This window comes from Cryptotermes secundus, unplaced genomic scaffold (assembly GCF_002891405.2).
Source record: "Cryptotermes secundus unplaced genomic scaffold, Csec_1.0 scaffold1296, whole genome shotgun sequence".
In the NCBI taxonomy this organism is placed as follows: Eukaryota; Metazoa; Arthropoda; class Insecta; order Blattodea; family Kalotermitidae; genus Cryptotermes; species Cryptotermes secundus.
Genome location: NW_019744141.1, coordinates 208453 through 229052, shown reverse-complemented (window position 1 = coordinate 229052; position 20600 = coordinate 208453). Strand labels below are relative to the sequence as shown.

Here is a 20600-nt window from a genome sequence, read left to right as displayed (position 1 = left end):
TGAAGCGTGGGATTTTGTACGTGGGGACGTCATTCATTCATTCATTCATTCATAAATTCTGACACGGTTAGTATATTATTTTCATAACAATCCATGAAGAAAATAATAACAATGGTGACGAAGATAATGGTAGTAAAGTAAAAGATAAAAAGATAAAGCTATGCCTGTAACAGGCCATGAAGGCCCATAGGGTTGTAAGACGTCGAGGCTCCCACATTTTCTCTAGACCTAGACAATCGGCTCACAAATGGCGGTAAGGTTTGTCAGCCTTACACGTCGGCCGCCCTTTATCCCCAGGAAGATTCCTGGTACTCATTTCTGTTAGAGGCTGAGTCGACACCAGGGATTAGGTCAATTGAAAAAATCCACCACATCGGGACTCGATTCCGCGACCTTCCGGCTTGTAGCATAGTGCCTCAATCAACTATGCTACCGCGTGTGCTGGTAGTAATAATAACTCAATTAAATTCCTATTTATTTGCGTGCGAACTGAACAGATCGAAGTCCAATTACAAAGTTAGAAATTGCAAAGAAAAACAAACAGCACCCATAAATAAAATACAAGAACAAAGCAATGTATATAATTTGAATAATAATAATAAGTCCTGGGAAGAACTAATCGCCTGCTCCCTTTGATATGAACACGCATCACGTGGGAAAAGACTTGTTCAACAATTCTTATATTGCTACGTGTGTATTCATTGCCGCGGCAACGTTTTTACAGAGCCGTCACCTATCAACGGTAGGGGGATACACATATAGACATAGACTGATTGGGGGGGGGGGATTTGTAAAGCGCTCCGTTACGTTGGGTTCAGGTACCATGACATTCATACCGAGTTTCATACAGGTTGATTTGGCCATTCGAAAGTTGATAGGTGGGGGCGGGGGACAAACACACAGAGAGCACGGTCATGGTACAAGCCTACTAATAATTCAGTGATGAAAGTACATATTAGTAATATATCGATAGCACAGTCAATTTGTTTATGAATGTCATTGACGTCATAACTGATATTTGGGAACACTCTGTGTCGGTATGATATCCTTGTTCCTTACCTACTTATAATTTAGAACGGGAGACCGATTATCTTAAAGAAGTTTCATAATTTTATTCGTTATTTTCAGACTACAGCTGCCATGATGGGGCATGTGGTAGCGTGGTTTGTTGAGGCACTATGCTACAAGTCGGAAGTTCGTCAGTTCGATTCTCGACGAGGTCATTTGAGTTTTAAATTTTCCTAATGCTTCCAGCCACACTATGGCCCTGGGGTCGACCTAGCCTAACATAAATGAGAACCGGGAATCATCTTGGGCGTTAAGGACGGACGGTGCGTAAGGCTGAAAACCTCGCCGCCATCTAGAAAATGTGGCAGCCTCGACGTCTCACAACCTTATGGGCCTCCTCGTCCTTACAGGGATAAGGTTACCTTTTTTTACCTGCCATGGTAGTTCAAAACTCAAGCAAATCTGTAAAAAGCCTAAGCTGTGATACCCAGCTCCCATTTCGCCCCGAAACCAACCGAATGCGAGTGAGCTGTCACTCTGGCCGAGCCAGAGCCAGGCGGCGCGATCGCAGTGACCATCGCTGTTACCTTCGGGTGTTGCTGCTTCTGTCTGCGGACGAGCAGCGCATCCAAAGAAACGCGGTGAGCAATAGCACACGGTGTAGCTCCTTGACTCCTTGAAGTAGCACTCAGGCCTCCTCCTGGGCGAGCGACTCACAGAACGCCTCACGTCTAAAAAGAAATACATTCGTTAATTGGAAGAGGCACCTGCGCTTGGCTTACAAGTAGTATCTGCAAAGTCAGTCTCGCCGTCAGGGTCGTCATGAGAGCGTTCAAACAACTGATAACTGAAACTTGTTCCGTATTCTCTACTCTAAGCCCATAGGTAAAGTTGTCCCTGTGCTTAACTATTTAAGCACTACGCCATGAAGGCATATGAGGGGGTGGATGTATAGGTTCACATTTCCTTGGCCTCGGCACTAGCTGGAGGTGAGTGGTCAGCTTCACGCCCCGGCTGCTTTACCCCCGGAGAAAGAACCTCCGGTACCCATTGGATAGGATGTTGGGTGGACCCCAGACCCGGTCTGGACGACGTGGAGAAGAGAAAATCCTTGACCCTACCGGGACTCGAACTCCGACCCCTAGGTCGTCCATCCCGTAGCTAGTCGCTATACCGACTAAGCTATCCCGGCTGCACGCTAAGCTCATACCGTTCGAAAAGCAAGCTCCTGAAGTTTGTTGTTGTTGTTTGTTGTTACTAATATCATAATTATTCTGTACCTCTTTTACTCTTAATTTCCTGCAAATGCTGCTGTCAAGCGTTTAAGTGAATTTAATTAGATTGCTGCTTGTTGGGGATGAAGTAAGTACGAAATATAAGTCATTACATGACGACGAACTTCGTAACCTGTATTATGTGGCAGAGACATTGCGGAAGTTACACTGGGCTCTCCGTGCAGGCTCCTGGGGCGATACAAGAAACGCATACTGACTTGTGGTGAGGAAACCTGTTGTGAAATGTCTAATAGGAGTAGGCACAAAAGAAGGATATGGGAAATTAATATTAAGATGGATCTGAAAGGAAGAAGTTTTGGGAATGTGAAACAAATGAAACCGGCTGTAGAATGCACGGACATTCTGGTATTAGCGGTGTTGGGACTTTGGTAAATAATGTACGGAGTCTATTTGTGATATTACTGCTATTACCGTTATTGTGCGTTCCTTGCGCAGTGTATATATAGAAAAGCGCATTTAGGGGATAAGTATCATCTGTGTTTTCTATTCAGTCCTACAGACCGAAAGAACAGAAGTGTAATTTCATGATGCAGTAGCCCTACATATGTAGGACCATAGCATTACGAGAAACATAAATACAAAGGCCTCTATTCGAAACCATGTTATCCTATCAGCATTCACTTTCTGGCAACCAAATAAATCACTAGAGCAGAAACAAAATTGGCGTTTAAACTTACGTTCTAAATTATCTGGAACAACTGAACATTTAGAATGCTGAGGTTCAAAGGATGCATTTTCAAACCCTGTATAAGTCTATTCGAGTAGGACTACACCTTACTGATATACTAATATTTGTAATTGTTTCCCTTGTTGGTATTTGTTGCTCTATAAAATAAATTAAACAATAGAGTCACAGATTATACAACGGATTTCTTTGTCTTCTGTTCCCAATGATCCCACTAGGAGCGCTGGAGGCGCAGATATCTTTTCATATTTGATTTTAAAATTTCGTAGTTTAGTGAATGAGCCTACTGGTATAAATTAGTTCCATGGAGCACATTAATAGTTGCTCAGCTGATAAAATATATTTCCGCCCTCTCTCGGGAACGCGATGTTTAATTATAGTGTTAACAAGAGTCAGAATCTCGATCCTGTCCATAGGTGGACGAATTCAGGCCACACCCTCAAATTCTCTTTCCTTAAGATTAATTTTAATATTCTCGCCGATTTATTCCCGCGCCTCTATTAAGGTTGTACAACGAAATGTTTATACCGATTTCTTATTTCTTCATGCATGCTACTTGTTCTGCCTATCTCATCCTCCTGACTATCAACCCCATAATAATATTTGACGAAAAATAAAACAGANCCCCAAATTTGATCCTCAACAGACTAGTACAGGTAATTTAAAAATAAGAATGTAATATCAGTTTGACATTCAGCCAATTTGTTGCGAGTGATATGGGCCATACAAAGACACAGAAACGTGTGTCCCTCCTAGAATGAGGCAGCCACGGGATGCATCTAGGATACAAACCCGGTAGATTTATAGCTCAGTCTGAGGCTCGATATATGATTCTCTTTCTGACCTCATTACGGGCGTAATGATGAGACTGTTGAAGGAAGGGTTGACGGGCGGGGGGGAAGAGAAAGAGGAAAGAATGTGTCATTGTCATCTTCATGGTACTACATCCCTGCTGGAGCCTCGACCTCATGCAGCAGTAGAGGTTATTGAAATCCTTTTGATACAGACATTGCTACTCCTTACATGGGGACCTTCACAGGTCGAATATCCATAACCCGCGATCTCAGTGCTTAAGGCAGCTTATAAATAGAAACAAGACTGCAAGACTGATCCCACCGCCAGCTGTACCATATTGAGACTTCTTAGTTGTGAAGCGGGTTGAGCAAACAGCAAATAGACCTTGTTTTAGCAACAAAGGAAATAACGTTCGGTCCATTTGCTCAGTGCACTACCTCTTCTAGTTCAACAAGCATTATGTTCCTTCTCGGTCCACTTATTAGGGACTTCCTGCAAGACGGGCACATATCACCGTGAACAGATGAGTGGTAAGTCATTGTTCCGATAATAACAGGAGCAACTGATGATGCCTTATCCAGGGCAGACGTGTCAGTATTGTGATATAGAATATATATTGTTTAGAGATATTGGGTTTCGGACTTTATCCATCGTCCTGGTTTTAAGATAACTAAGAAAAACACGACGTTTGGGAAACTGGGTTTGTTTCCGTCCTCAAATGAGGAAAAACACCTATTCTGTTGGGTCCGTTAGAAAGAGTTAGCCTCAATCACTGGATAAACCGATGTCACAAAACATGAAGATTATAAATACTTGAGACCAGGCTAAGTCCATGAGAGCTAATAAGAAAAATATACATTACAAATTGTTCCAAATACGTACAAGCGTGGAACGAGGATAGATAGAGCCGTAGAAATTTATGTCACGAAACAAAACTAATAACCAGGTCCATGACCCCACGGCATGGACTAGAAAGGAGAACTAGTAAAAAACTAATAGTGTCTAACTAGCGTCAACAATGGAGTAAATCACGTCTATCTAATTTGGAATCTAACAGAAATCAATAAAAACATATATCACGTCATACATATCTTCTATGTGAATTGGTGACTTCATTGCTGATAATGGGGATCCAAATGGGAGAAAAGTCCAAACTGGGTTGGCTAATGGGGTTGGCCGATCATGCCATATGAGCCACTTCCTTGTATTTCCTATACCTGATGTGGCTTTCAATATCCAAAATCGTAGCTTCGTCCCAGCCTACCCTATATCCCTCTTAATAGGCATGTTGAGCTAGTTTAGATTTTTCTAGAAGACCTTCTTTGAGGTTATGCCTATGTTCCCGGAGCCGCACGGCCAGAGGTCTGCCTGTTTCGCCAATGTAGCTTCTGCCACATTCACAGGGAATGCTATAGACGCACTGTGCCGTCTGTTGCGGATCTCTCTTGGATCTGGTTTTCATAAGAGAGTTTCTAAGAGTGTGTTTCGTACGGAAGATGGTCCTAATATTATATCGATTACCTATCCGTTTAAACTTTTCAGACACACCCTTCACATATGGAATATATACAGAACACAGAGGGTTTTCCCCTTTCTTCGGACGACTACTGCCCTTGGAATTAATGACCGAGTCAATGAAGCCTTTGGGATAACCGTTCAACTGAAGATCGTGTCTCAGGTTGTTAATTTCTTTGACCAGATCTTGTCAATATTTGTATATGGTGGAGGCTCTGTCGTGGAGACTTTTAAACCTCATTTTACATATGGCGGATGGTTAGATTTGAAGTTGAGGTATTGGCCAGTGTGGGTGGACGGAAACAGTTCCAGTTTCCGAAACGTCGTGTTTTTCTTAGTTATCTTAAAACCAGGACGATGGATAAAGTCCGAAAACCCAATATCTCTAAGTGTTATACACCATCGTCAGAATCCTATAGTAACTACTTAATATATATTGCGTTATAATTACTTGTATTTACGGCCTGTAGGTTGTTAATAAATCCAATTAGCAATCCGAACCCCGTCTTTAGTCACTGTGACACGTGGCAGTATACATTATAACATGTACGTATATCACGTGTTTCCATACCTTCAAAAAGCTTCAGTTCTCCGTTATGCTGCCCTGTTTAGATTAAAAATGGGTTGCCTAATTTCGAGTACTTCTTATGGTTGCAATTTCGAGCGTCCGAAATCAGGAACCTTGTTTCATATGGTATGGGTTGTAACCGTTTTTCCTCGGTTCTGCTAGCTCCGGTAGAGCAATCCGACTCCTCTCAGGGCGTGTTGACAGGGCACGACTTGGGTGATTAGTGGGGTTTAGGCGTAGGGAAATCACCTCAACGCCAATTAACTGTAAGGAATCTTTATTTGATTTGCACTAATTAATCAGAAACAGCCAGTATTGTTACCCTTCGCAAATTCGTGGAGGTAGGCCTACTTACTGGTCTGGGGACGCACACTTAATAGTTACCACCGGCGTGTTTACGGGGATCCGAACACGTGTACCCCCGGTGAACGTAACTTCCAAAGTCTCCTTGCCAAGCACCCTCTGACTGGTAAATATTTGCCCTAGTTACTCAAAATTCGGGCAAAGGACCTCCCACTTCAGACGATGATTGGCTGGACCGGGCAGACTGGGAGGTTGCTTATCATTCTCCTCCATTAGGAAAGTGAATCTCCACTAGTGTACAGTTTAGGGGTGGACTTTGCCACCTGCTGCGTGGCTGTCAAACTGAGATTTTGGGGTAGCAGGAAACGACGCTGCTAAATTTATGACCTCCCCTGTCAAGTTTAGAATTTCTAAAGAACTCGGCCTTGTTACGCATTAAATTAACTGATTTACGAAAGGGCAGCTGGCTTCAAGCTTGACCCAAGCCACTTGCTGCATGTCTCAAGGGGGGAAAATTCCAAATTGTGAGGCGAAAGTGAGGAATTTCACAAAACCCTAACCATACACAAACATCAATTGACCTTCCCATAAACTGGACAGTTACAACGTGTTTATTCATTCTTAGGGGTCTGATGCTGAAAGAAAGGAATGAACCANTTTTCTTCGGTTCTGCTAGCTCCGGTAGAGCAATCCGACTCCTCTCAGGGCGTGTTGACAGGGCACGACTTNATATGTTTCATGAAAAGTGCAGTGCAGGCTCTATAGGGTAGGAAAACTGGTTTCCTGAGAGACTTATTTGTGTGAGTCACTTGAGAGGCAGTCGAATTTGAATATGACTCTTAAATTGTTTGCTTTATATAAGGACATAACTTGTAGTTAAGTTTTGTTGAAAACTATATGATTATCTTGCATAGATTCATGTAATTAATATTTCTCAAATAAGGCCGTAATTGTTTATAAAAATAAGACTATGCGTATGGTAAAGCTATGTTTATCTCATTCATTTCATTATTTCATGGTACTTTTTTATGAATTATATTTCTTGAAAATATTACCTCTCCGAAAAAAGAAACCACCCTTATACGAAATAGGGCTACCATTCTCGGAGACCCTTTATAAAGGTTTGGCTTTTATTTAATTTTTTAATATATGCTGCCTTTGAGATCACAATAAGTACCGGTAATTGGTTGAGGGGCTATGCTACAAGCCGAAGGTCGCGGGTTCAAGTCCCGATGAGGTCACTGTAGATTTTTCAGTTGACCTAATCCTTCCAGCCGCACTAGGCCCTGGGGTTTACTCAGCCTCTAACAGAAATGAGTACCAGGAATTAATTAAATAATTTTCCTGGGGAGTAAAGCGCAGCCGGTGCGTAAGGCCGACAACCTTACCGCCATCTTTGAGGCGATTATCTAGATAATGTGGGACCCTCAACGTCTCACACTCCTATGGGCCTTCATGGCCTGGTACAGGAATAGCTTTACTTTTTTTTTTTTTACTTTTTTAATTCTCATACTGTAGATATAGTAAAAAATAAAGCTGTCCCTGTAACAGGCCGTGAAGGGCCATAGGAGTGTGAGAGGTCGAAGCGCCCACATCTTCTAGAGATTCGTCTCATAGGTGGCGGTAAGGTTGTCAGCCTTACGCGCCGGCCGTCCTTAATCCCGTAAGAAGATTCCTGGTACTCATTTCTGTTAGAGGCTGAGTCAACCCCAACACGTATTCCGGCTGGAAAGATTAGGTCAATTTAAAAATCTAATTATCTCATTGGGATTCGATCCCGCGACCATCCGGCTTGTAGCATAGTTCCGCAAACAACTATGCTACCGCTAGCTATAGTAAGTACCTGAAAGTAACAGATACTAATTGCTCATAATTCCATGAAAAATGACTCATACCTTAAGTATTTGAAGTATGGCACCTTTACCCTATATATGTTAAGAGTTTCTCAAAAGTTGTGCATATTTTGGTACGGGAAGAAATTGATTTTACTTTGTAAACTATTAACCAGATAGTATAACGTTCCAATAAAAGTTGCAGAACAACATTTTGTACGACAATCCATTTTTCGGAGAGTCGATAAATTCGATTTTAGCTTCACGCGAAATCGGGATCATATTAATTCGACATGAACAAAATTCAATATTCCCCACAACTTTTGAGTATAGGAAACCGCCTCTGTGGTCTAGTGGTCAGAGTTCCTGGCTACATATCCAGAGGTCCGGGTTCGATTCCCGGCGCTACCAGATTTTTCTGAGAAGTAGTGGGTCTGGAACGTGGTCCGCTCAACCTCGTGATGATAATTGAGGAGCTATTTCAAGGAAATGGCGGCTCCGGTCTAGAAAACTGAAATTAACGGCCGTGGGGATTCGTTGCGCTGACCACGCGACATCCTCTATTCGCAAAAGTTGACACTAACTTCCCCTACAAGCGGCGGTCGCTCGGTCGGTATAGTTCGCTTGCGGACTAAAACCACGGAGTTCGTTTTTCTATAGGCTTCAGCGCCAAATTTAATAAGAAGCCGTCTAATAGTTGCATAGACGAGACTTGTGAACGGAAACTTCATCACAAACATGCATTCGAGAAAATTTCGCACGATAATTCCCTGAAAGTGAAGCCATTTTTGCCGATGAGTCTATTGTGCAATTACGATAATATCAGCAAGAAACCGGGTCTTCGCTTTGCCCAAACACCGTGAGCAGTAGGCCTATATACCCGTGCACTGGACTGAAGACTAGTTCCGACCGATCGTCTTATAAGGATACAATCCGCTGTTGTCTGCAGACAGTACCTTATAAAGGACTTTGCAAAAGGGAGGATTACTTTCCTTGGCAAGTCATTCGAGACTGGTTTCAAGCTGCTCCTGTTTCTCAGTGTGGGAGGGATTTAACTTGGTTTAATACATAAACAGTATATGTCCATATGGCTTTACAAAATGCTTCTGAATCTTGGCGATATCCAGACGAATGGTACGGTATTTTCTTAATTTATATAATGATACACTTTCAACTGCAGATATAGCACATCAAATAAAATGGTAAGAATAATGTCAGGCAGACAAGAATACGTAGGGAGAGTCGTGGCCTGTATGAAAGAACTATTTGGGAGCTTTATATGCTTACAACCGACAAATCAGGCTTCCTTGAACTAATATAGAGCATAAGTAACCTTGGAAATCTTCGCTTGTGATCGAAGACCGACGTTGGGCGCTGTACACATGTCAGGAAAACTAACCATAAATTAAAGATTCATTTTTAATTATCTTGAAGATCATAAGACTGATCGACATAAAATGCGTGCTTAATTTTTCTATAAGATTGTTCCAAATATTTTTCATTTTTCGCCCCGATAAATATTTAGCATATAAATATAAATGTATGTAGCGTATATGTACCTTACTTTAGTCCAATATTGACCGAAACTGGACTCTATCGGCAGATATTATTAACATTTCCCAGTGTTAAATGTTATGAGAATCCGTTCAGCTCTTCTCGAGTTGCTACTCGCAGGCAGACGACGGAGGAGCAAACACGTGGCCAAAATTACCTAAGCTGAGACCATACAGTGAACTGACATACGTCAACTTCGAAAGCTTTCTTGGGATACATTCCTGGAATAATAGTATAAATTAAATCAGCATGAATGAATTTATGGAGAAGCTGTTTATGACGGGCAAGGTGAAATCTTGCGCAAAATGAAATAGTGAAAGAACGGATGTGAAAAAAGAAAGCATTGTGCACACGACAGGGAATAAAATGTCATTGTGTTACGGGCATAATAGAGAGAATGGGAGAACGTAAATCACTATAACAACTAATTTATTAGACATCAACCGGAAAGGGTGGAAAGAGAGGGCTTAGTGTTTAGAAGATATTTATAAAGCAGAAATAATTAATATAGGGGGAAACTATGGTCGACAGTTACGGAGAAGTAAATAAGAAATACAATAAATTAGGACAGTCCCCTGATTGTGAAGGAAAATGGGAAGAAAATGATGGAAGAGGACGTAAAGAAGAAGGATTAAGAATAAGAAGAAAATACAGAGATGGAACAGAAGAAAAAGATCAGGAGAACAACATCAAGAAGTGATCGGAATTCAGAGGCACTCAGAATTTCTTCGTGCTATGAGAGATTACGGCCACTGTTCAACACGTTCTTCATCGTCTCCAGCTGAGAACGAGACCTCTGCACAACTGTTGCGTAACCGTCTTCAGGTGCGTGGACCAAACTGTTGCGTAACCGTCTTCAGGTGCGGGGACCACAGCTTCCTCGTGCATTACATCCTGGAAGACTGTGTCAGCAAGTATCTGGCGAGACTCCTTCTTTATTTTCTAAAATCCTTATTTTTAACTTCAACATCTATGCAAATACAGGTATGACTAGCGATGGCCCCTTGCTGTGTTAAACGAAAATACTTCAGTTCGTTCAAAGATACGGTCCGGGCCAAGCATAACGAAATCATCATCCTTCCGCGTTTGTCCTTCAGAAAAAGTCTAAAACAGATCAAAGCGTAACTCAAAAACTTAGTCCCGAAATCGTGTAGCTTCATTTGAGCGGATGATAACAGGGAACATATCTAATGTTGTAGACTCCCCGATTTTGAATGCTCTTATTTTTCCAAATGCCTTGTGATTTTGCGTACCTCACTGGTCTTTGATATTCATTAAATATAAATTTAAATCTGTTGGAAAGCTAACTGGATTAATGCCTGCACAACGTGTGGAATCGTGTGTTTCTTTCATTTCGTGAAATATACACCGCATATAAAACTTCTTTAAGTAAAAAGTTCTAAATCTTAGAAAGGGACCTCCTGTGCTTTGTATCAAGTACCAAATGTTATACAATCGGTCGTTTTTCAGAAAACCGCCCAAATTAGATTTCAGGTTCATGCTGATCCAAGGCAGGAGTCCATACTTCTTAAGAAGTTGATAATTGAATAGTTTATCTGCTGCTCAAGAAATTTTCAGTATTTTATGGAGCCCAGCTGTTCATACAGTGTTCACAGCAGCCCACCAGTGATCCCTATCCTGAGTCAGATGAGCCCAGTACATAACCGTCCATCTTATTCCTTCAAGGTCCATTTTAAAATTGTTCTCCCATTCAAGTCTAAGTCTTTCTAGCGATTCAGTTCCATCATACCTTCCTATTAAAACCCTGTGTGCACTTTACTAGTCTCACATTCTTACCACGTGCCCTGTCCAACACATCCGTGTTCATCGTTTTATAATATTTTGCGAGAACAAATTATGATGCTTCTCGTTGTGGAATTTTTCAGTCTTCTATTCTTCTGTTCTTCATTTCTCTTAGCTCCAAGAATTCTTCTCAGCATTCTATTCTCGAACACTGTTAGTTCGTGTTCTTCCCTTAACGCGAGAGACCATGATTCACAACAAAGAGAAAACTAGAGGCAAAATTATAATCCTGTACATTTTAATCCTTACATTTCTAGATAGAAGACAAGAAAACCGAAGGTTCAGAAGTGAATTGTGCGTTAGGTATATTCACTTATTTCCTTCTTGAACGCAATTCAGAGTTGTTAGTGTCATCACAAAAGATATTAACTTTGCCACATTTTCAAAATATCCATTACCTATCTACATGTTATTGTTTTGGCCTACACTCTGATGACGAGAATTTAACGTGAATTTAGATTTTTTTCTCGTAGACCATCCACCTTACCAGCATCCATTAGAGCTTCTATGTTTTTCTCTGTGGCATTTATATTTTCTCCCAGTAAATTAACGTCATCAACACAGAAGAGGCTTATATGGCCCGTTAGGTTCAATCATTCCCATTCTTCTTGACCTTCCTTGATGGCGTATTCTCAAGCAAAGCTGAAAAGCAATGGCGAAAAGGCATATACTTTTTTTCAGACCATTGCGAATAGGAAACGAGTGAAACAAAATTTCGATTACATATTGTAGCGCGTTGCCTATGCAGCGCGACAAATAACTTCACGTGGGTCTCGGATTTGGCGAACACGTTTATTAGCCACACTCACAGTCACGAGTACAATTATTATCCACGTATAACGTCGCCAGTATCACAATCTTCACTCTTCAGTCTTCAACTGCGGCGGTTATATTTCAACTGTACTAGACTCTGTCTGGTTCACGCCTCCACATGGGTCTATCCAACTCTCTCGAAGGCTGGAACTTCACTGTCTTCGACGATTGCTAGAATTCAACTGTCTCGGCGGATGCATTCAACCCCCTTATATAGGCGTTTTTCGAACTGCTTAGTGAACACATGACAATATATTTTGCTGTATCCTTCGTCCGGATATATTTTATTTAGCCTGTCTAGTTTCACGGGAATACCAGCCTCTATTAGAAACTTCCCTCATAACTGAATACTAAACTCTTCAAGCCCATTGAGGATTATTTAGAGCTCTACTAAAATACTTACGGAGGTCAACTCGCCTCCGTTCGGAGTTAAGGTATGTTTACCGTGATGTCGGTTTAGTTGAAAAAGAGCTATCAGATTCGGACAGTGGTACCGCAGACAAGAACAGAGGAAACAACAAAATGCATAGAAGTCGTGTACGGATTTTGCGATGGAAATTCTCTCGTTACATTGACAGAATATGAACACTGATATCCGGATTGGAGACAATCTTACCGACATGTGTTTGGAACGGTGCATCCTTACCTGAAAGAATCAGGCATTCTCATGCCGCATGCGCGTTCTGCCGACTGTGGGAGAGGAAGATGTGTTTGATGTCATACACGATAACCCACCAGCCAGCAGTCGTCACTTTTCTTCTACAATAGGTCTTTCACAGAGTGCAGTATGCGGTACTTTGCGTTAGAATCAGTTGTTCCCGCTTCAGGTACAACCAGTAAAGCTGTTGTATTCAGCGGACAAACATTTCCGTCTCCATTTCTCGCAAATGGAACACCTCTCAATTTATGTACAGTGTATTGTGGACTCACCGTACACAATATCCATTCATAAAACGGTGAAGCTATCCCTGTAACAGGCCCTGAAGGCCCATATGGTCGTGAGACGCCGAGGCTCTCACATTTTCTCTAGACAGTCGGCTCACAGATGGCGGTAAGTTTGTCAGCCAAACGCACCGGTAGCCCTTTACCTCCCGGAAGATTCCTGGTACTCATTTCTATTAGAGACTGAGTCGACCCCAAGGCCATAGTGCGGCTGGAAGGATTAGGTAAATTGAAAAGAATCCAATGACCTCATCGGTACTTGAATCTGTAACCTTCCGGCTTGTAGCATAGTGCCCCAATATGCATACATGGACAACGGAAGATCAACGTGCCTCGTCACTCCAGCAAAGGTTCAATGTCAAACCCTGGCCGGAATCGTAAATGATTACACAATTTGAGTGTAACACAGGATCGTCTTGGTGGAACTCACTTCTGCTTGAGGATGTGCCTCTCCGCGTCGAGTGTGCAGTAGGCTTGGCAACAACTTTTCGGACAGATGGATTCCACGCGGAGGTTTTATCGCTGACTCCACTTTCTCCCGATGTTACCTCCTCCCTCAGAATTTTATTCGTGGATGATTGAAGGATCAGGATTGCGATGATCTCATCCAGATGGCCGGTGCTAATATTGGGAATCTGCTTCGCTGTGAGGCTTGTGATCAAGAGGAAGTTTCGAACATCTGTTATGTACATTCAGCGCGCTGATAAGTCCCCATCGCAAGATCAGGATGTGCTCAAAAAGGGGGCACTTCGAAGTGGCGATTAAAAAATGCTACAAGGTATAGAATTGTTCCTTGTTTCTTTAATTGCAAACAAGGAGACCAGTTTACATGTTATACAGAGTGGGGCGCAGAATCTTCCTCTTTGTGAGGACGCATTGTGAAGGGAGGGGAGGTCGAAGAAAAGTGGAGATAGGCTCGGCGAACGCAGCAGTCGCGGAAGTTTCTGTCTAATATCACTCAATAGGAAACGTGAGGTGGACGAGTGAGCAGCGTGCGTTTGCTGTCGACGCCTATTTTTCGAACAATTCCTACGTGGCGGTGCAGCGTGCGTTCCGTACTCACTTCGGAATTAAGTCCAAATGTCCGGTTCCCGACGGGAAATCAGTTGTTTTGTGGGTAGAGAACTTTAGGACAACCGGGAGTGTGGTGAAAAAATTATCAGGACGACAACGGACCGTTACGACGCCAGAAAGTGTGGAGGCAGTTCGACAGTCGATTTTGAGATCTCCAAGACGCTCCGTTTGCAAACATACAGTCGCCCTAGACATATCCAATCGTTCAATGCGCCGAATTCTTCACGAACATATTCATTTCCATCCCTATAAGATGGTTCTTGTGCAAGAAGTGTCACCACGTGATTTCCAGAACCGAATAACGGCGTGCGAAACGTAATTGGAAACTTCACCCCCTGACACACTTCTTTTCTTTAGTGATGAGGCACATTTTCACCTATCCGGATATGTCAACAAGCAGAATATGCGCTATTGGAGTGGTAACAATCCCAGAGACCTCCATAAGAGGCCACTTCACAGTGATAACGTGACAGTATGGTGTGCGTTGTCGAGAGTTGGAATTATTGGCCCTTATTTTTTTTTAAGAAGACAATCGTGCAGTTACTGTCAATTCACAGCGGTATGTGGACATGACTAAAAACTTTTTCGAACCAGATCTTGAAGAAATGCAGCTAGGAAATGTCTGGTTCCAACAGGATGGTGCTATGGCCCACATAGCCCGAGCTTCGATGACAGTTTTGAGGGCAAAGTTCCCCGGATGGTTCATCTCGCCTCGAGGTGACATCCCGTGGGCAGCGCACTCACGTGATCTAACGCCCTGTAATTTTTTTATGGGGATACCTCAAGGCAGAGGTTTTTAAACATCGCCCCACAAACCTGCTTCAGCTGAAGAATGTTATTCGGCAGGAAGTAGCCCAAATTCCGGTGCACATGTTGGAACGTGCAGAGGGGAACTTCAGAAAACGGTTGGATCAGTGCATAGAGAACGGTGGCCACCACCTTCAAGATATTTGTTTAAAACTACATGATTTAAAACTTTAAAGTATGTTCTTTCATTAGCTAAACATAAATTTTGTGCATCAGCAATAATTTTTCTTTTATTCGCCTTAAAAAAAAGGAAGTTTCTGCGCCCCACCCTGTATTAAGAATAACTTGTTTCTATTGTGTAAAATCGACGGACACAGTAGCATGAAAAGATGCCATTGTAAGAATGTAGTAACCCTTAACCTTGTGGAACCTGAAGGAAAAAAAATATTTCTAGTTTTAACTCCAATTGATTCCTCGAATAACTGCTTTAAGTACAGTTCTAGAGCTTTAAATCACTCTGTATATAATTGATATACTACTGTCTATTGAACTGCCATTTTTTATCCATTATCTGAGGAATTAAAAAGATCTTACCACTGATAGATCCATTACTCCGAAATCCTCTTTGATAATCAAGATTAATTTTATCCACATATAGGGTTAACCTTGAGAGAATAATGTTGGATAACGGTTTTCATGAAACTGATAAGAATGGCATGCCTTGATAAGTGCTGCAATCAGTTTTCTAACGCTTCGTGCGTCACTATAACTTATTACTTACTCATGGAGCTGAGCCCTTCTGCAGCTAGTCAAGAATTTCCCAGCATTTTATGGAACCCGAAGGTTCATTGCCGTGTTCACAAGAGCCCTCCACTGGTCCCTATCCTGAGCCAGATCTATCCAATCCATAACATCCCATCTTATCCCTCTAAGATCCATTCTAATATTGTCCACCCACCTACGCCTTGGTCTTCCCTGTGGTATCTTTCCTTCTGGCTTTCCCACCAATATCCTATACGCATTCCTCTTCTCCCCATTCGTGCTACATGACCTGCCCACCTCATCCTCCTTGACTCGATCATACTATAACTACAATTATATAAATACCTGAGACCAGGCTTTGTTGAAGGGAGGCAATACAAATTGTGATAAGCATGCACATACATGAAACTATGATAGAAAGGGAAGTGAAATTTTTTGCAACAAACCTACAGAATAAACCAAGTCCATAAAAAACAATGCACAGGATTAAATGTGAAATTTTCGAAATTATTTTATGCTTACCGCTAACGCCATATATAGAGTAAGGAATCAATACTCGGGAGTAAAACCTTACATGAACACTTGAAGAACCTGTCACATCTCTGTGTCTTGCTAACCTCATTGCTGATAAGGGGGATCCATGTGGCAGAAATGTCCAAGCTGGGTTGGTTCATCGGATCGGTTAAGCATGCCATATGGGACGATTCCTTGTATTTCCTATACCTGCTGTTTACTTTCAACTTCCAAAATTCTAGCTTCATCCCAGCCTATCTTATGACCCTCTTCATGCATGTCAGGCTAATTATTATTTTCCTAGAAGACCCTCTTTGAGATTTTGCCTATGTCCTCGGAGCCACACGGTTAGAGGTCGGCCTATTTGCCAATGTAACTTCTGCCATATTCACAGAGACTGCTACAGACGCACTGTGCCATGTGTTGCGGATTGATATCCGGCCTGGCTTTCATGAGTCACCTCCTAAGTGGCTTTCCCTCTTTATTCGGGCGACTGGGTAGGTGTATCCCCCCCCCTCATCTGAGGACGGAATCAGATCCAGTTTCCAAACGTTGTGTTCTCTAGTTTTTAGAAAACAGGACGATAAACAATATCCAAAAACCCAGTAATTCTAAGTGTTATACATAATCGTCAGAATCCTTCAGAATCCATTTGTTTCAAGCTCATTAGCCTTGTCTGTCAGATATTGTCCCTTCTTCCTCAAACGTCTACTAGTTCACGTATTAGTATTGTATTTGATTTGTTTCATTCTCGTCCGTCACACTAACAATTACAAAGACAAAACAACTCCGTCCAGTGTGACTATTGAAGTCTTTACTACTTGAAAACTTAACAACCTTACATGTTTCGGTCCCTATAGACCATCATCAGAGGGACATTGATACTTTTTGGAAACTACTATCACAATGGGTGTTCTGAGTGTTAAAATGCATATACATTCGGAGCTCAGCTGTCCTTAGCTCTCGTAGGATACGAACTCTCCTCTGGTCTCCAAGTCCAAGTCACATGGCGACTGACGGTCAATCAGTCAGTAAATCTTGGTGTCGAGCCTCATCTGGGGCTCATGACCAGAAATTTATTGCTGTTTGGAATTTACGGTCTTGTTTTTGTGTGGCGCCCTCTCTGACGAGAGGACGGGTCTGCCTTTTGTATATGCTGCTGGCCCTCGCCAGCGCAGTCTTTCTCGGGTCCGATTCTCTTGGGACTCGCGACCATATTTTACTGCCTCAGATCTGAGACTTCTCTTTTCGTCGCCTCCTACGACTCTCAGGGTTACGGTGGAGGTATTCGACCCCGCCTCCACACGGGGATCGTCTCAACTGTCAGTTCAAGTCAAAGTCACACCGACTGACGGTCAGTCAGTCTGCCTGTCTTGGTGTCGAGGCCCGACTGGAGCTCATGACCAGATTTTTTTTCCCTTATATAAAAATTACTGTCCTGTTCATTTATTTGGGGCGCCCTCTCTGACGAGAGGTCGGGCCTGTCAGTTGTCAGTCATAGTCTGTTTTAGTAAGTCCATTGTCAGTAATTACATATATTTACAAATTTAATCTTAATTCCTATTTCTATGTATAATATTGTGACATGTTGACCCCTACCTCCCCAGCTGCACGTAGCGGTAACGTAGCGCTCGCGTAATAGGCGAGTAATCACCCCGCATCCTGGTAGCTATGCAACGCGCAACGCGCGGTGACGTCACGAGCGGAGCCGACGTTAGCCGAGTCCCCGCGACCTTGAAGCTATGCAAAGCGAATCAACAGCGGTGACGTCACCGAGTGATATCGCGGTTGCTAGGCAGCAGTCAACAACTCCGGACAGCGTGGCTAGCAACACGGAACCAGACGACAATTGTCCGATCAAGGCTACATAAGGAGCAGCGAAGGCTATTCACAGTCAGTCAGACAGTGAGTCCTGGAGCTACCTACGAGTCAGTCCTCGAGCTACCTCCGAGTTAGCCAGCAACCAGTCAGTTGTATTGTGGCATTTGGAGTGCACTATTTGTGATACTGCAGATAGCAGTAATCGTAAATCTGTAATTTGGGTGATTGTAAGTGCGAATGTGAAATAAAATTCGCTACATCAAATACATCGTGAAGTTATTTGTCGCGATATACGCCCGATACGCGACAATATATACAAGGCCTCTGTCAATCCAGGCTCAGTACAGCAGATTACGCCCTATTTCCAGTAGTGTTCGCTACCACAGTAGTCTAGTCACTTGAACGGTCGTATACCTGACCGCCGCCAAGTTTACGCCTCTTATACTTTCTGTGTCGGGCTTCGCCTTGTCCGATGTTGCGAACATTCTCATTATCATGATTTTGTATGACTTCTGCTTGTTTCCTGCATAATTTTGTTATATAGTCATAAACGTACGGGATATTAAATGCCATGTGCAAATCGCGGACCGGTGTGCGCCTTGGAAAATTGCCAATGGTGCGGAGAACCTTGTTTTGCAGGCGCTGCAATTTCACTAGATGAGTGTCTGCCTCGAATAAGTCATTACGGTTCTAATGAGAGCTTTATGGAGGGTCATTTTAATGTCTTGTCGAAGTTGGACTGTTATATCCTGCACTCGGACTGAATAGGGAACACTCTGTCTTAAGGGTTAATTTCGCCCGCTGCTATGCACCGAATCTCTTGTTGCCGCGGAAATACGTGTCTGCCTTAAACAATTCGTTACAAATAACGGTGGAAACCCCACTGTTAAACTTTCATTTCCGGGGCAACGATTGTTAACCGTTCACCAGTGATGGACTTCTTATCGTCCGGCCTTCCTGGCAGCACGTCACAGTTATTTTGTACTTCATCCTGTGACGGAAGACATTCATATATTATGTAGGTCCACTTAATTTTGGAGCTAATCGTGTTCTTTAGTCAAACACTTTAATACGTTTTTTTCTTAAATTGGAAAGAAATGCTGGGAAGATTTCTTAAGTGTTGAAGTGTTTTGACAAGCTGTATTATCCTATATACTTTATAACTATGTTAAGCTTCAGACATCTGAGATCCAAGACGCATTGTTGTATGGCGTTATAACTGCAGGAAACTAACATTTCATCGGTAGTTGAAACTTTCTACAAAGGTCGCAGTTCTTACAACTGGTTTTGTCTTCATCACATTTATTAAAGTTGGCCGTGTTCAAATGGGGGCACGCAATAGCGTAGTTGGCTGAATCATTATGCTACATGGCGGAAGGTCACCGGTTCATTTCCTGAGGTCATTGGATTTTTAAATTTACCTAATGCTTCCAGCCGCAATATGGCCCTGGGGTCGACTCAGCCTCTAATAGAAATGAGTATCAGGAATCTTCCTGCGGGCAAAGGGCGGCTGGCGCGTAAGGCTGACAACCTTACCGTCATCTGTGATCCGACTGTCTAGAAAATGTGGGAGCCTCGACGTCTCTAAACCCTATGGGCCTCCACGGCTTGTTACAGGGATAGTTTTTAAGGTATATAAAGACGTACGAGTATAGTAAGCAAGCTGTATCGACCTCTGAGAGTAACCTGGAGAGTCTGTAACTTATATTGTATAGTTTCCCAGCACTGCACAGGCGGTAATGCAGTAATGCAGATCTGAGTTTCTGTGTCATCACATCAGACTGATGTGTATGTAAACGAATGGCACTCTAACCTGAGATTTTCTTACAGATATTAAACAGGCAGCCCAAACCAAATGGTTTTTCCTTGATGCACCAAGGTCGCGGGTTCTTATCTAATAATGGAGACTGTCTGTCCTGCTTAAAACTCTAGCTGATTCCCTCACTGACCAGGCAAAGACAGAATGATATTTTAAAATATCCCGCTCGGGTTTCCTTCCACATCTTTCACATGATATCATTCTGCAATCATATGAATATTATCTACGGAAATGAAAACATATCTTTCAATAAACTACAATATCAGTTGATGAAAGAGCGCTCACCGCTAGCTTCAGTAGATATATTTGTCATTCATTGTAATTAAATAAAAAGCTGCATCTGTAACTGTCATAATCGCACATTTTGTGCGTCCCAATGATGTTTCTTTCAGGCTACATTATATATTTTTTCTTTATGGTTTATTTTACGGCACTTTTAGTAGTTCAGGTTGAAATGCGTCGAATGATGGAATGGTTAATGAATAAAATATTGGAAAGGACGTGACAGGAGACGGCCATGAACTAAATTGAGATGACTTCCTGTCATTATCCCGGAAGGAATGTGGAAAACCAGGTCAACCGGTCTCCGAGTCGGGATTTGAAGCCGGATACGAAGCAGGTGTTCGGCCTCAAACAGAGCCCACAATGGCTTATGTATGTAATTGTTTTATTATATTCAAGTTAATTTTTTTTTTTTACTGTTCCTCTTTCCATTGATCTCTTTTTCCTGTCATGTATTGTTGCGTATGAT

The 20600-nt window shown here is 42.4% G+C and overlaps 2 protein-coding genes across 2 annotated transcripts in view; one reads left to right on the top strand and one right to left on the bottom strand.

The window, feature by feature from the left end:
* Nucleotides 1-20600, top strand: part of LOC111874583 — a gene marked incomplete at its 5' end in the record, with an annotated part of 144065 nt that overhangs the window by 47769 nt on the left and 75696 nt on the right. The gene's annotated exons all lie outside the window — the stretch shown is intronic.
* The window catches only part of LOC111874581, a 57342-nt gene that overhangs the window by 12733 nt on the left and 24009 nt on the right, over nucleotides 1-20600 (bottom strand). The window contains exon 3 of the mRNA XM_023870194.2: nucleotides 1596-1739. Coding sequence (XP_023725962.1) covers nucleotides 1596-1739 — 144 coding nt within the window. The remainder of the gene's footprint in view (nucleotides 1-1595; nucleotides 1740-20600) is intronic.